The 17041-nt window shown below is 27.7% G+C and overlaps 1 protein-coding gene across 1 annotated transcript in view; it reads right to left on the minus strand.

Annotated features, from left to right (window-relative positions):
- Positions 1–1341: 1341 nt before the first annotated feature.
- LOC136071642 (alpha-2Db adrenergic receptor-like) overlaps positions 1342–17041 on the minus strand; it is a 17597-nt gene continuing 1897 nt past the window's right edge. Inside the window, exon 2 of the mRNA XM_065799598.1 lies at positions 1342–2815. Coding sequence (XP_065655670.1) covers positions 1532–2797 — 1266 coding nt within the window. The 5' untranslated portion in view covers positions 2798–2815 and the 3' untranslated portion in view covers positions 1342–1531. The remainder of the gene's footprint in view (positions 2816–17041) is intronic.

Consider the following 17041-nt stretch of genomic DNA (forward strand, 5'->3'; position numbering starts at 1 on the left):
ATTATTACTGTTATTATTGTTATTATTATTGTTATTATTGTTATTAATATATTATTGTAATTATATGACTGTAAATTTTGAGGAAAATAAATATCTTGTTGTTTGTTGTTGTTGTTGTTCTTGTAGAAAAAATAAATAAAAGCTTAAGTGACCGAACTTAGGCAAGTTTACGGTACTTTTCTTTCTTATTTATGTAACTTATTTAAAGTTAAGTATTTTAGTATCAGAACTAACTAAAAAATTGACAAAGTGAAACTAATTTTTTTTATAAAAACAAAATAAAATTTAGCGTAGTTGAACTAATTTTTTGTTTAACTCCGCTGTCGTATATTATGAGTTTAGATGGAGATATTTGAGAGATTGAGACAAGTTAAATATAATATTACTCTTTATAGGTCAAAACTGGTTTTTAGTAAAGTTTGTCTGTTGCTATTTATTTGCTTGTCTATTGTTATCTAATAATTGTACTTAACAGTATTAAAATAGTATTTGATATAATGGTGATTCATATTTGTATCAATTATTCTGCATCTAGACAATATTTAATAACAACTTATAACAACATATTTGTAACTGCTGGCCATGTTTGGTTTTGTTAACAAGGACTGACACGTTTAGTATTTTTATGAATTTTTATGAAAACATTACATGCATAACTCTTTGTAGGCCAAATAAATTTTTTTTCCGTGCAGAAATGTTTGAATTTGTTTAAATAATTATAAACTTGTTAATACGACAGAATAGCTAAATCTATTCGCAGAATAACTAAAGCTATTTGACAAAGTAGCTAAAGCATTTTGACAGAATGGCTAAATCTATTCGACAGAATAGCTAAATCTATTAAAAAAGTTAAAACTGATATCAACTTCTAACCGAGGGAAAAAAAGGGGGAGAAGAGCAGCCTTTTGATCATCCCATGTTTATACTTTCTAAAGTTAACTATAATAATTTATATTTCATAATAATATTACTATATTTTAAATAAATATTTTTGTATATTTAGGTCTGATTATGCAAATAGAATCATTCAAATAGTTTATCATCACAATGACAACATTTTGCTATCCAACAAAAATTAGTTTCACAATAGAAACCTATTCTATTATAACTATCCCCCAAATATTAAAGCCTTATACACAAATATCTTTGAATTTGAAGTTGTTGCAGAGAGAGGATTGCATACTTGAAATCAGAGTAAGAAGTACAATAAAGAAAAAACATGTTGTTTGCCCAAAAAAATTTTGTTGTTGGTCTGTGTAATCATTTTTCAACTGCTCAAGTTAAAAATGTCAAATAACTTAAAATCATTTATTTATAAATTGTTCAAAGTTATGAAACTAATTTACTATAGATATTGCATAAATATATTTTCTATTGTTATATATTATTCTAAAGAACATAAAATGTATAATAAAGTATATTACAATTAAATTAAAACTTCCAAATTTATTTTTAGTTACGCAGTGGGTTGCGCAACATTGTTTGACATTATGCGATGGATTTTTTTTTTCATATTTTATTAAATCTTGATTTATTTCGAAGTTTCATTTATTGCAACTCGTTCCAATCTTCCAAGAGATGATTGAGATTTAAATGAATGTTGTAATGGGGACAATGCGATGTGTAGTTTGGAATGCATTCCTCGAAAAATTCGTTTCAAACTTTTTTTAAAATCCCGATGCAATACTCCATATATAAAAGGATTTAGAATGCTATTAATTATAGGTAACATTTCGCCAAATAAAACGTAGGTGAAGTTTGATTTAATGGTATCATGCTTTATTGCATTTGCAACTATAACAACAATAACTGGGCACCAACATGCAAAAAATGTGCCATATATTATAAAAACCACTTTAGTAGCACGCAATTCAAGTTTGTGGTTTGAAAAAAGATGCGATATTCCAAAAGAAGATTGTCGTATAAAATCCTCGATGCTCGACACCTTCGTCGTATTAATGTTTTTTGCGTGTTTGTAACTAATAAGCAACATTTTTGAATAAAGTAAAAACATTACAAAACACGGAACAAAAAAAATTATAATATACGCAATAATCGTAAATACACCATTATTCGTATTGCACAAATGGCTTTCTGTGTTTTCTATTTTGTTAGACGTTCCATTCATAAAGTTTATGTTAAGAAGGACACCCCAGAAACTAGAGTAAATCCAAATTAAAACAATAGTTTTTTTAACGCAGGATAATGTGGCTAAACCTTTGTATCTGTAGGGCTTCGTTACAGCAATAAATCGATCTATAGCAATTGCATACAAATGAGTGATTGATGCAACAAAAAACGTGACGTCAAAAGCAAGGTATAGCTTACAAATAATGGGTGGTGCACAATAGTGGTGATTGTGAAACGCATCATGAGCTTTATAAGGAATTAAAAATAAAACGACCAACAAATCACTGACTGCTAAAGATGCCACAAAGTTAGTTGACGGATTTTTTCTTAATTTTTTTGATCGGTTAAACGCCATCAAAACAAATATGTTGCCTAAACATCCAATAAAAAAAGCGCATACCCAAAACGCAACGTAAGCAATAAATTCATATTTAGTTCCCTCCTTGCAATAATTGACGAAGCATGATACTGTTTCATTTTTATCTTGCATTTTGTAAAATGAATACACCATAGTAATAAACGAATTCGAATCCGGATTTGTTTCGTTCAAATAGACCGCGCAATGTTTTGTTACCGAGTAAAGTTGCCTACTATTGTCTATATTAATATCTTTTAAACTATCCTCCAAACAGCATCCAAATGATATATATGGCATGCTGTGTTGCATGCTAAATATCTTTTTTAGCTAAAAAAAAAACATATAATTTTATTGTTTTTAGTAAAGAAAAAAAAAATGTTTAACTTATAATCCAAAAAATATATAAAATTTATATTATATATAATTCTCAAAAGCATTTAATGATTATATTTTTATAAAAATAATTTTTAAGATCTATTTGAAAGAAAGAAAAAAAACGTATTTAAAGCAAAATTTGATTTTTTAACGACTGATATCATAGCTGATGTTTCCAACAATTTTTTGATTAATCTCTATTTATTATTGAAAGAGAAAAAAAATTGCTTTTTTTTTTGAAGTTTTTTTGATTAAATAAAGTCCTAATATACAGCTGTTTCCTTTTAAACGAAACTGGATATTTCTTATATTAAAAGGTGTTAAAAAATCAAAGAGACTGTTAAATGCACTTTGTTTAATCTCGAATGTGTCTTGTGATCCAACGAAAAAAAAAATGCGAGAGTTGCGATTCAAAATACATCAAAGACATGTAGTAAAAAATTTTTTAAACACTTTAGTTTTTAGTTTTTAGCGCAGTTTTAAAAATAATGCGAGCGCGTCAAAAGCTATTTATATTTTTGGTTCCGAAACAATTTCTTGTGGGATATTTTGAATCAATTCTTCATTTAAAAAGCGATTTCATGCACAGCAATCTCTTTGATGAACTGAAAATAGGACCAAAATAAATTCCGAAACAAATCTAATTCAAAAAACCTGATTTCACTAATCTTCTTCATTAAAAAAGTTTCTAAAACGTCATTTGTTGTGACTACAAATCATAGAAGACAATAAAGAAACAATTTCTTACTTCAATTGTTTGACAAATAAAGTACCAAACAAACGGATGAAAATGAATAAAGTTCTAAATGGAAATCAGTTTCTAAGTTACATCATTGATGTTTTTCATAAATATTAATGTTAAAATATAATCAAATGATTGAAATAAAATGACAATAATAACGCTATTTTATTCATGAACATTAAATATATTTTAAAAATCTATATCGCTATTCCATATTCATTCTCCTGTTTTTTTAGTCTGCGAAAGATGGCAAACAAAATATTTTACATATTTATTTTTTTGATTACTTTATTTCTTCTTAATATTTTCGTTAACATTTTTGAGTATTTATGATTGTTTATGAATCGTCTTGCACACTCAAATTAAGTAAATTTATAAGCTTTTTTTTAATAATTTAGAATATTTATTTTTCTGCTAAACATGGATTATTTTTACCTTTTATGTAGGCACCTCATTGCATCTCTTATATATCCTTTTCCCGAAGATGCCTCTTCATCTCATATATTTAAAGAGACGGCATTGAACTAAAATTACACTCAAGATATTTTTTGAACGTAATAAGTTTTTATTTAATACCTTTAATAATTTATTTGTATAAAGATTAAATTTTTTTTCTCCAAAAAACTGTTATGGCTAATATTTTTTATAACTTTTTAAAATAACTTTTAATCACTACATTTTATTTTGTTTATCATATTCAAACATTAAACCATATTTTTACTTATATTTTTTACAATTTTTGTAAAATAAAATATTTATGGTTTTCTGTTCTAAATCCTTTAACGCTTTTTTCCTGAAATACAAATCAAAAACTAATAATCTCATAAAAATATTTATACACGCACGTTTACGTGTGCGTAGTGGCATACGTTTACGTCACGTAGTTTAGGCACTAAAAATTTTTATAAAAGATTTTATATGTTTTAAAGATTTGTATATTCTATATTTCGTTGTAATATCAAGGATTAAATAAAAAAGATAAAAAGGGTAGAAAAGCAAAATCATTGAATTTTATTAATAAACGCTGCTTAATACTATATCAATATTTTAGATACATTATTTATATAAAAATCAATTATTTATATATAAACTAAAAAACAAAATGTTAAAATAAATTTTGAGACGTTATCAGATTTAATATTTGTCACAACTTTAGTCTTATTGGTAAGCATAGCTCATGATATCGAAAGCTGCTGTAACGTGAAATCTGTACCGTGAGGTAACTGAGCTCTAAACTATTTTATGCTTTAAAATTTTACAACTTTAATTGCCCTTTTGAAGTCATTATGCAAGAAAAACTTGCGTTGTATTGAGTACCTTAAGTGCAGTTTTAGTACATTTGAATAAAAAATGGTTAAATATTTACTAAAGATATGGCCTAAGGTGTTTATTTTTTGAAACGTTTTAAGAGAGAAAAATTATCAATACAAGTTTTAACTATTTCAAATGATGATAGTAAAATTTTTTGAGACTATTTTTTTTTAAAAAGTGTTTATTTATATTAAACAAAACTGCCAAAAAAATTATCATTTTCATCATTTTTGAAGGGTCACACTAAAGGCCTAAAATTTTTTGTAAATGTACCTGAATGTTTTTTGCATGTGTATAATTTATTTAAAATCAAGTATTGTCATTGAATTTTCGTAATTGAATTGGCGAGTGCAGAAACCACTTCGGTCACAAACTTTGAACTTTTCAGGAGAAAGAAAAAACGTCATAACTCGCCGAGTTTATTTATTAAGTTTACTTACCTATAATGCGGCGAAACTAAAGGAAAACAATTACCGTGAGGAAGACTTGATTAATCAAGTCTTCTTTAACCGCATTTGCGGTTAATTCTATATAAATACGGAGACTGGTAATGTTTGTACAAAGAGGTTGTACAAAGAGGTCAGCATTTTCAGTTTTTTTTTAGAGTCCGCCTTTCTTTTCGCTCCGCCTATTTTTACTCACCGCCTTTTTTTTTCGTTCCGCCCTTTTTTTTCCTCCCGCTTTTTTTTTCTTCCCGCTTTTTTTTTTCGTCCGATTTTTTTTAATCCCGTTAAACGATATTTTGACTGACTTTTTTTTACCAAATAATAAACTCATTTTTAGATAAGCCTGACAAAATATTGTTTAGTACGGCCTTTGTATATGCAAAAGTGAAACGAAGACATTTTTGTACTTAAGAATAACTTTGTATGTTAAATTTTGAATTTTTTTAACTGATATCACCTGTGGATGTTTTTAAACAAGAATTACGGTAATTAGAAGTTAGGAACAATATTACTCCAAAATTTTTTCACCTTAAAACCCCATGTGAGGGAAATAACATTTTCAACGCTTTTTATTTTTCTGAATAAAATAAAAGTTTATTGATAGAATTTTTGTTCATTAAAACCGTTTTGTCGTTTCGAAGCGGTGACCGAGTAAAACATAAAACCCTCTTAATTAGGAAAGATGTCGTTAAATGGAAAAAATTTAACTTTAAGCAAAAGATTTTTAAAATACCTCTTTTTTTTTCTTAATTAGTTACTTAGGTGCTCTAAGAATTCCTTGTGGTCTTATCGCAAAGCACTGCGGTGTCGGAGATTATAACATTCAGCAAATGTTATATTTCAACCAGGTATAACCTTTAACTTGTTAATTTTATACTAATAATATGATTTAAGGATCTCAAATCATTTATACTTTATATTATTTATTTTATATCATTTATAGTATAAGTAAATGAATACTTATAATTATATCTAAGTATTTATATAATCATATATACATACATAAACACATAAATATAATATTATTATAATATACACTGAGGCATATTCGTTTAGACGCATCAATTTTTTTCTCTTTATCTTAATTTTTTGTCTTGCATCTTAATGTATTGTCATGCATCTTAATGTAGGGTCATTTCGGATAAAGCGAGCCATCGGATAAAGCGAGCCGGTCGCCTAAATATTGCAATTTTACGAAATCAAATTATGCTTTCGATTTATAACAATTTATTTAATATTAGTTATTCATTTTAAAGTCTAATGAATATTTTAAAAACAGTTGCTAAGCAATTATTTTCGCGGTGGTATAATTATAATCATTCGAGTAGTAACAAAACATTTTTTCGCTTTAAGACCTTATATTTTGTTTAGCTTCAATTAAGAAAAGTGAGTATTTCATATTTGACACTATTTATAGTAAATATGATTGTAATATTAGTAATATGAGAAACTATTTCAAAAAATACAGTGTTGATATGTATTTGAGCGATGATAAAGTTTTTTAATCGAATTTTCAATCTGGCTCGGTTTTGCATAACTGTTAGATAAACCGAGCCAAGGGCATTCAGGTAAACCGAGCCATTGGATTCTCAGCCCAATATGTTGTCAAATATTGAAAATTCTTGTTTGCCACTGCGATAGAGTATTGAACAGCCACCTGTACCTAATGCAGCTATGAAATTGCAGTTGATTTCTGTGACCGAATCCGTTGACATAATTAATCTGAATGAAATGCACGTCTATGTGCTGATTGTGTTCAAACAACAACTAAGTAAATTAACTCTAGTTAAGACTTGATATTTTGCATTTTGTACTGCATAATTTATCTGCAGCTTTAGCAGTATTATTTTTATTAGACTAGTCGCTGACATTTTTATATTGCTTTTGTTCTTTAAATTTTTTGCATTGTATGCATTTGAGGTTAATGTTTGCAAACTTTTAATACCAGTTTACTATATCGTAGGTAATAAAGTTAATATTAATATAGTAAATATTATTTGTAATAATACTTCCAATTTTGTAAATTTTTGTCTGAAATAAAAGCTAAATGGCTCACTTTAGAATAATCATATAAGCTATTGGCTCGCTTTACCAATAATGGTGGGTCACTTTATAAATTTGTTAATATAAAGCGAACCTTTCCTATGTATCATATATAGTTTACTTGGCTCACTTTATATTAGTGTGGCTCACTTTACATTATATCATGGTTTAGGTATCTGTCATAGAGTTTTCTAGTACAAGAAGTATTAAGATATCTCACATAGTTATTAATACACACTGATTTTAGTTTTATTGGCTCGCTTTATCCGAAATGATCCTATTGTCAACTGATATGCATGCAAGTTATTATCAAAATAATTGTGTTGTGGGCTAATAAAAATCAAAAAAAAAATTTTTCTATGTGTTTTTATTAACATGAGAGTATATTTGATATACAAAAGCACATTTTTTAATTGGAATATATCTATAGACGCAATCAGGTTAATAACGGTAGTTATTGATTTTTAATCAATAATTACCGTTATTAAACAAAATTTTAACGGTAATTATTTGTGAAAATAAATTGATAAACTTTAGTGTAATTTGATCTTTTGCTCTGCCAGTATCACTTTTATTGCATTTTACGAAATGCCTAAAGGAAAGCATTTGACAGATGCTGAAAAAATACAAATTAGTTTATATCGTGGCTCAGAAATCTCACCAGCACTTTCTATACGAGAAATAGCAAGAAAAATTGGAAGATCTGACCATGCTGTACGAAACTACATTGCAAAAGGTGACAATTACGGTGTTAAAAAAGCAACAAACGGCAACAAAGTATTAACAAATCGGCAAATTAGTCGAATTCGCTTCGAAGCAACCAAAAACAAATTGAATGCAATACAAATAAAGGACAAATTATTATTGCCTGTCACAAATAAACATGTTGCACATATTCTACGTACAACACCAAACGTAAAGTGGAAGAAACCACACCAAAAACCAATGTTAAAAAAACACCATAACATTGCTAGATTACAGTTTGCTAAAAACCATATGCATTGGACTCATGAGTGGCAAAACGTAATATTTTCAGATGAAAAAAAGTTCAATTTAGATGGTCCGGACTCTTACAGTTGTTATTGGCATGATCTAAGAGGAATAAATGACCCACAAACAAAACGAAATTATGGAGGAGGAAGTTTAATGGTTTGGGGTGGATTTTCTTATTGAGGAAAATTGACTCTGTGTTGTGGTTTACCTAAAAGGAACTCGATAAAGTATACAGAAATATTGAAGGATGTTCTCATAACTTATATGGATGAAAACATGAACGATAATGCCATATTTCAGCAAGATAATGCTGCAATTCACACATCTAGGCATTCTATGAAATGGTTTAAAGACCACAACATCCCGGTTCTCGAATGTCTAGGTTGTAGCCCGGACTTAAATCCAATCGAGAACGTGTGGGGAATGCTATCAAGGAAAGTTTATGATGCTAAAGCAGCCGGACACCAATTTAAAACTGTTACTGAGTTAAAGTGTAAAATCCTTGAAGCATGGTCCGAGTTAGATCAAACTACACTTCAACGACTAGTGGAGTCAATGAAAGGCATAATTTTTGAGGTGATCCAGTGTAATGGAGGTCATACGCATTACTAATTTCCATCTTTTAATGTCAAAAATATGACTGCGTCTATAAATATATTCCAATTAAAAAATGTACTTTTGTATATCAAACATACTCTCATGTTAATAAAGACACATAGAAAAAATTTTTTTGTGATTTTTATTAGCCCACAACACAACAATTATTTTGATAATAACTTGCATGCATATCAGTTGACAATTCATAGAAAAAAATTAAGACAAAGAGAAAAAAATTGATGCGTCTAAACGAATATGCCTCAGTGTATATAGATATATATTTATATCATAGTTATATAGATACATAAATATAATGTTAAATATAATACATGCCCCAACCAAAACCTCAGTTGATGTTGCGGCACTTCCTTGTAGCAGCAGGCTATAAGATAGTCGATATAGCAGCACTCCCTTGTAGTTAAAACAAATTCCTTACATATTTAACAGTAAGTAAATTAATAGATAATTATTTTGTGGTAATTAAGTGAATCACATCTAAATACCTTGTTTTAAATTTGGCAGCTGCGGTTCAAAAACATGATGAAGAAGCATGTAATACAGATGTCGAGAGATCCATAAATCGATAACTAATGCAAGCTCCTGACATAAGTGGCGGTTGTGTAAAACGTGCCTTTAAAGTGTAAGCTAAAAATACTTGATGGTTTTTTTAGTTGTTCTAACTGTTCTTTGATATTTTTCTTGAAATATAATGTTTTTATTACAATGTTTTTATTGTATTAGTAAGCATTACAGAGTTTATAGTTTTTACTCATTTTTACAGTTTATGTTATATTTTATTCCTTTGTTTACTTCAATTATTTTTATTTATTTTGGTCACAATTTTATACTTATTTTACGAGTTTGACCTGACATTCATTTTGCTTGACTGGGTTTAAATCATATGCCAATAAATGTAGAATCATAATTGTTCTCATCATCATTATTATCATTTGTTCAGTTTTTTAAAATATTTTTACATACATAAAAAACGATAGGATTGTGTTAATTGTTAGAATTAAATTGAATAATGATGTTAGCTTAACAATGTAATCAAGATCAATGAAAACTAATAATGCAAAAAGGTAAAATGAAGATATCACAATATTGTGATTAATGAGTTTTTTAATCTATAGGTAAGTTATAATATATAAATACATTGCTACTTTTTAATGTAAGTTTAGTGCTTTAATATCTATTTATTATTAGAAATTGTTTAAATGGCTTTTAAATCACCTGGCACATCATCAGAAGAAGAAGATTGCAGTAAAATTGGAGTTCGAGTAGTATCAAGCGTTAGCACGTGAAGACATCAAATAGTAATGATGATCTTCCTTTATGCTTTTGCTTTATTACTTTGCAAGTTATACGTGTTTAATGTGTTGAAATCTTTTATTGAAATACAGAATATTTATAGTTAAATTTGTGTAGATCACATTGTGTTTATAGTTTTAAGATAATTGGAATATGTTTTTATAATTTCTATATGCAGTATTTCATTGAGAGTATTTTTTCGAAAAACAACACGATTATCTAATGTTATCATGGAGTCAATGAGTTCTGATTTATTGGATAAACGACATAAAATATTCTTTTTATATTGCATCTCAAGAAATTTCATTGATATAGAAATTAACATATAAAATAAAAGAAAACAACAACAAAAAATTCATCCAATGTATATATATATATGCACTTAATGAGTTTTTTGTTGTTGTTTTCTTTTATTTTTTATACTTCTTTTTCTTTTTCTTTTTTGTATTCCTTATAACATGTAAAAATATGTATTACTTAATTAATGTAGAAGAGCTAAATCTCTTTCTTATTTAATCTTATTACAAACTTTTATTTTACAACTACTTTACTTTTAGCTATTTTTTACTTATTTTATGATTTCTTCACTTTTTATTATTTTTTGGTGACTTGGTTGTAATTGCTAAATCTATCAGCTTGACAGGCAGAAAAATATAGATATCGAAAAGTACCGAACGTTAGTTCATACAAGCATCAAATTGAAACAATGGTAGAAGTTTAACCGTTCGCTAACCTTAAACTTTTATATGTATTATATTGCAAACTTTTATATGTTTTATATTGTATTATATTGCAAAGCAGTTTTATTGAAATAAAAATATTTGGTAATATAAAACGTATTGCTAAAATGACTGTGTATTTATAGTTTAAAATATCCCACATTCCATTTTATATCACCCATGCGACTTTTTTAGGTAAGCAAACATCACCACGCTTCACCTTTTTCTTCCTGACTTGTTTTACTTTAAAATCTTTAAGCTATAATCTTGCATTTGTCTCCCAAAGGTCTCTGAGTTAAAATCTCGCGTTTATTAATCGCGTTAATATAAATGTTAAAAACGCACAAAATGAACCAAAAGTAGCATAAAAAAAGGCAATTGCAAAGCATCGGCTAAACCCCGTTCGAAAAACGGCTGCCATGCATGGACCATGCCTTAAACAATGTGCAAGACTTGGATTGGACCATACTTGTCAGCGGATGGTGGGCCAGTAATGACGCCGATGGTGAGCCATGCATAGGCCAAGCATGACGAGTTTGCTCGGCAGGAGGTTCACGCCTTCTTCCTGATCAATTACGCATATATGGTCAGAGCCTGTTTTAAATAATGGAACTTTAGTTCCGATGCTAGAACTCTTATCACTAGAGCACGGCTGCTTTTACTAAAAGTAAATAAGATTTATTTAATCCATAAATAGATTATTTTCCCGTTTAAGATAAGATTGACTTCAGTTTTTATTTTAAACACATATATTCTGCTTTTAACAATAAATACAACCAATACAGGTTTTTACATTTATCGTGGTGTTTTTTTGCACGAATCTGATGGTTTTTCGGATTTAGCCTGGCGGTTTTTTGCATTTAATCTGGGGTTTTTTTGTATTTAATCTGGTGTTTTAAAATTTATATCAATTTTATAATGTATGATATGAATCGCTTTACTTATTTGTAATTAAAAAAATCTCATATTCTACTTAAAATTAAAATTAGATGGGTAAAAAGTAGTATAATCCATTAGCATTAAGTTATATATATGTATATATATATATATATATATATATATATATATATATATATATATATATATATATATATATATATATATATATATATATATATATATGTATATATATATATATATATATATATATATATATATATATATATATATATATATATATATATATATATCACATACAAGTTCGAAAAAACAAATTTTTAACAATTACAACTTTTATTTTCTATTAATGTCACCTTCATTAATACATTGTGTAAAAAAAGATTCGCAATGTCTCACGTAATTTGAAAGATTACGTTCATTAATATGCTCATAACCGTTCCTCATTTGTTCTGATAAATCGTTATTTCCAATGGCAGCTATTTGTCCTTATATCGTATTCCTAATTTTCGAGAACGCTTTTTCACAAGGATTAAGAAAAAGTTAGTATCGGGGTAAAAAACGAACATCACAGAAATAAATATCATAAAAATCAGATTATCGTTGTCCATAACCAAGGTAAACTTTCTTCCTCCCAAAAATACTTTTAAGTTTAGTTAAGAATCATTTAAAGATATCTAGTGTCACCCCTACTCCAATTATTGCTTTACTGTGGACTATATTTAAACAATTTGAAGCTAATGTTATGATTATGTTACGGCCACTTGATGACAATACACATTGGTTTGGGGTTGTTACTCTGAGGCTATCCATGGTTTCTTATTATATGAAGATTTAATGGACTTTCATCAATGTAAATGATATTTCTGTAACATTGTTGCAATGTCAAGTTTAAATGCCATGAAATATATATTTTTCTTTCTTCTTTTATCTTTGCAGTATAGTGTCTTTCACTAATGGGACTTAAAATTTTGAATATATAATTCAATTTTTTTAAACAAGATTAATGATTAAACTTGTTACTTCATCGTTATTTCTGTGTTTTGTTTTTTATGCGTTATTCATTTTAAAGTTTTAAAAAATTAAAAAGAAAACAGGCTTAAATTGTATATAAGGAAGTTAAATTAGGTGAAGCAATAAAACCACTACCATATAAGGAAGTTAAATTAGGTAAAGCAATAAAACCACTACCATAAAAGGAAGTTAAATTAGGTGAAGCAATAGAAGCAAAACTATTTGTTATGATAAAGATAAACTTCTAGATTAAATGCAAAAAAATTAAATAAAAACTACCGCCAAATTAAATGCAAAAACCACCAGATTAAATGCAAAAACCGGTATAAATATACAAAAAAAGTTACGGCCAAAGCAAGAAATCTTATAGCCTAGCGCCGTTTTTGTATGCGAACTTACAGTCATAAATATAAAATTTATAAAAAAACAGTCAATGGTAATTATTAAAATTTCAAATATTTTGCAATGATTCTCATCAAATAAAGATGTTAAATTAAAAGTATTTAAGTTTTAAAGTTAATTTTAAGTTTATGAAATTGTAATTTGTTATAAAATTTTTGTTTTGTTTAATTCGCATTTTTTTTTCTATTTGTATTTTTCAAAATAGGGATGCGAAGTCCTATCAATTTTTATGGTCTCCGGAACTCCGGAGTCCATGGTCAAAAAGACCATAAAGTCCGGGCCATTAGTTTAAAGGACTTGTTAACTTCAAGTTTACATGAGGTACTGGTGTAGTGATACACCCCTCACCTTGTAAGAGAGAAGTTGTGAGTTCGATTGCCGCCCTCAACTTTTTCGCGCTTCGGCGATTACCATTTTAACAACCTTTCCAAAATTACATAATTAGTTAAATAACCCAAATAAATTAACTTATAAATTAAAAGCGTGTTTAAACCAAAACGTTGTAATGCGTTTTTATTTAATATAAAAGATAAATTATAACGAGTCAAAAAATGTTACAAATTTATTCTATTAACGTGGCCAGACACATTTAAAAGACGTCACTTGGATTTCTTGTAAAACAATACTTCCTAACTGTGTTTAAAAATATTTAATAGCTTAGAAAATGACTTGTTATGGCTGAAAAATCTAACTTTCATCATAATCATAGTATATAACTATACCAGAAACTGGAACTTATTTATAAAGAGTTCGATGATCATGTACATTTAGCACCAAGCATTAATGATGAACACTTTTCATGAAACAGAAGTACCAAAAACATTCCCTTCAACTTATAATAGAATTTTTTTGGTAATATATTGGAATACACGCTTAAACGTTATAACATCAAAGATAAAGGAGGCACCACTTAGATAAACAAAGACAAGATTTGCTATTTAAAAACCTAAAAGAAAAGTACAGCCGTTGGCAAACATTTTTAAAAAAATATGGAGTTTCAAAAAATATTTTGTAGAATTCGAGGCAAAATATTTTAGGATTTCCATCAAATGAGTTTGTTACATTTTTTTAAAATGAATTAGTTACTTTTTTGACTTTTTTAAAGACTTTTTTTTACTAGGGATTTTATTACAAGTTTCTTGCAAAACAAATACATAAATATACTTTCTTCACTTTGGTTTGGATAAATTAAATTAGGCAACCTTAGACATTTGAACCAAAATTGAGATTTTCAACAACTTAGCACAGAAGCTCAATAGAAGCTATAACAGCATTGAAGTTATCCAAATTATCTGTGCCAGAGAAAGTCATTTAAAAAATAATTTATAAACTCTCAGTCCGGTCACCCCAAAAAGTTCATATTGTTTTACAAAATCTATAGATAACGGCCCGCGTTTCCAGACTAGTTATACACTATGGCTAAGCTTTCGTACTTTTTTATATCAGTAAAACCATATCTGCTAATTTAAACAATTTTATTAGGAAAGTGTGTAATAAAAATACTTCTATTTTTAATGGCATCAACGCAGGATTTAGTGCGTAAATATTTGTGTTTAAGCATAATTTGTCATTTAGCAATCAATGTACACCAAGGGTTTTGTTTACCTCATATGCTGGGATTCGCTTCTTTTATTCTTTAAATGTAATCTATACTATAGACGATATATGCCATAAACACACTGCACATTTTTGAACAATTTTTTTACCAAAGGACTTACTGTACGCAGCGTAATTCAGTGCGCTTATGGTTTTACTGGTTTAAAGTTACTTAGCTTTTAAAGTTTAAAGTTAGTTAGTTTGTTGGGTAAACAAGTTTAAATGACTAAACTTATAGAAGTTATAAAGGGTTGTTAGGAAACATTAATACGCTGATATAAAGTTAAAAAAATGCCGGAGTCTTGGAGTACCAACAGTTTTTATAACGGGTGGGAATCTGGACTCAGGGTAAAAACAGGAACTCCTGGACTCTGAACTGCAACTTTGCATCCCTGGTTCAAAACAATACAAATAGATATATGATCTAAATTGGATGGTAATTGGTATCATTTAGCTTTAGTTTTAATTTGAGGGATATAACATTTTATAATTATAATATTTGAAAATTGTTACAAAATTTAAAAATGCACGATTTTAACTGAGTAAGAAAACAGGTTTAAAAAAAATATTGGAACATTGAAGTTGCTTTCTAAAAACTGAGTCAGACATTTAAGTTTGGTTTCATTAAAATAAAAATAAAAATATTTAAAAGACCATCCATATCTAGTCTTAACTTGAACTGTACAACAAGATGATTGCCAATGTCACTGAGTAATCCGCTCATGTATTTATGCCAAAAGCAAAAATTTTACTTACCGAAAAACGAGCAATTCAGCATAAATAAATAAAAAACATATTTAAATTTTTTTTGAAAGTTAAAATTGATGATCTTTAACCAAACCTAATTTTTAATTTTTTAATTAATTTAAAACACTTTATCATGAATAAAAATTCTAATCAAAAGTTTTGACTTTTGTGGAATAACTCTTGATGAAATTAAACAAAGACATTTTGAATAAAAATTTATTTCAGTCAGTCGTCATACAATAGTAATATGCATTAAAAGTCTTAATTATACTTTAAAATATGTTCACAATATTCAAGAAAGAAGAAACTCCAAAAATGTTACTGATAGAGCTATTTATGCAAAAAGATTCATGAACACTTTGTCTTCTTTGAGTGTAAACATATTATTTTTTTATTGATGAAATAGTCTTTACTTTTTTACTGGGAATTAGAAGACTTCTTTGGATAAAGGGCCACACAAGCAGTGGCCATTATACGGTCAAAAAGTATTTACGTCTGTTGTGCAATAAACTAAAATGGAATTTTGAAGTATGAATCACAAACGAGAGCATTTAATACAGGAAGTTATTTAAGCTCTATTCGTCTAGTATTCGTCTTCTATTCTTATTAGCAAAACTAGCTGTTAGTTAAATTTATTGATAAATAAAACTTTGTTTTGTAATTTTTTAATAAGCAAATTTTTGCTATTAAATTATTTTTGTTTGAAATTTAAAACTTATATTATCCTAATTAATTTAGAAGGAATCTAAACGTTTTATTTTATATTAATTAAATTGTTCTTAGCGCTGTCGAAATTGAATGCAAAACCGTCAAAATCAAATGCAACGGTGTTGAAATTGAATGTAACATTGTCAAAATGTACTGATACAATATCGAAATTGAACGATACTATGTCTTCTAGTCCTTACGGTCTTATCACAGAGCACCGTGGAAGAGCATTTAAAAGGAAGTTTACGCCTCCTTCCTTAACGATTTTGTAAAACTTGCCCATAGGTGGCGTTGAACCACGAATCTCTAGTTTCAGACGCAAGCGCGCTAACCACTGAGCTATGGATCCTAAAACTTCAAAAGAAGATGACGTCATCATCTAGTAAAGCATTTTAATATCAGTTTAAACGTAATTTTAAAAAAATCAAAATTTTTTGCTTTACAAAGTAAATATTTATCTATTTATTAAATAAAAAATATATCATAAATTGTATATTTTTATGTTTCGAATGAATAGAAGTAATCTTAATTCTAAATAAATTATTTTTCAAATAATTTTTATGTTATTGATCTTAAATCAGATAAAATTTATATATGTAAATGGTTGCAAAATATAGGTGCCATGGGCGCCCCAGAATTTAATATTTATTAA

This window comes from Hydra vulgaris, chromosome 06, assembly GCF_038396675.1.
Source record: "Hydra vulgaris chromosome 06, alternate assembly HydraT2T_AEP".
Taxonomy (NCBI): Eukaryota; Metazoa; Cnidaria; class Hydrozoa; order Anthoathecata; family Hydridae; genus Hydra; species Hydra vulgaris.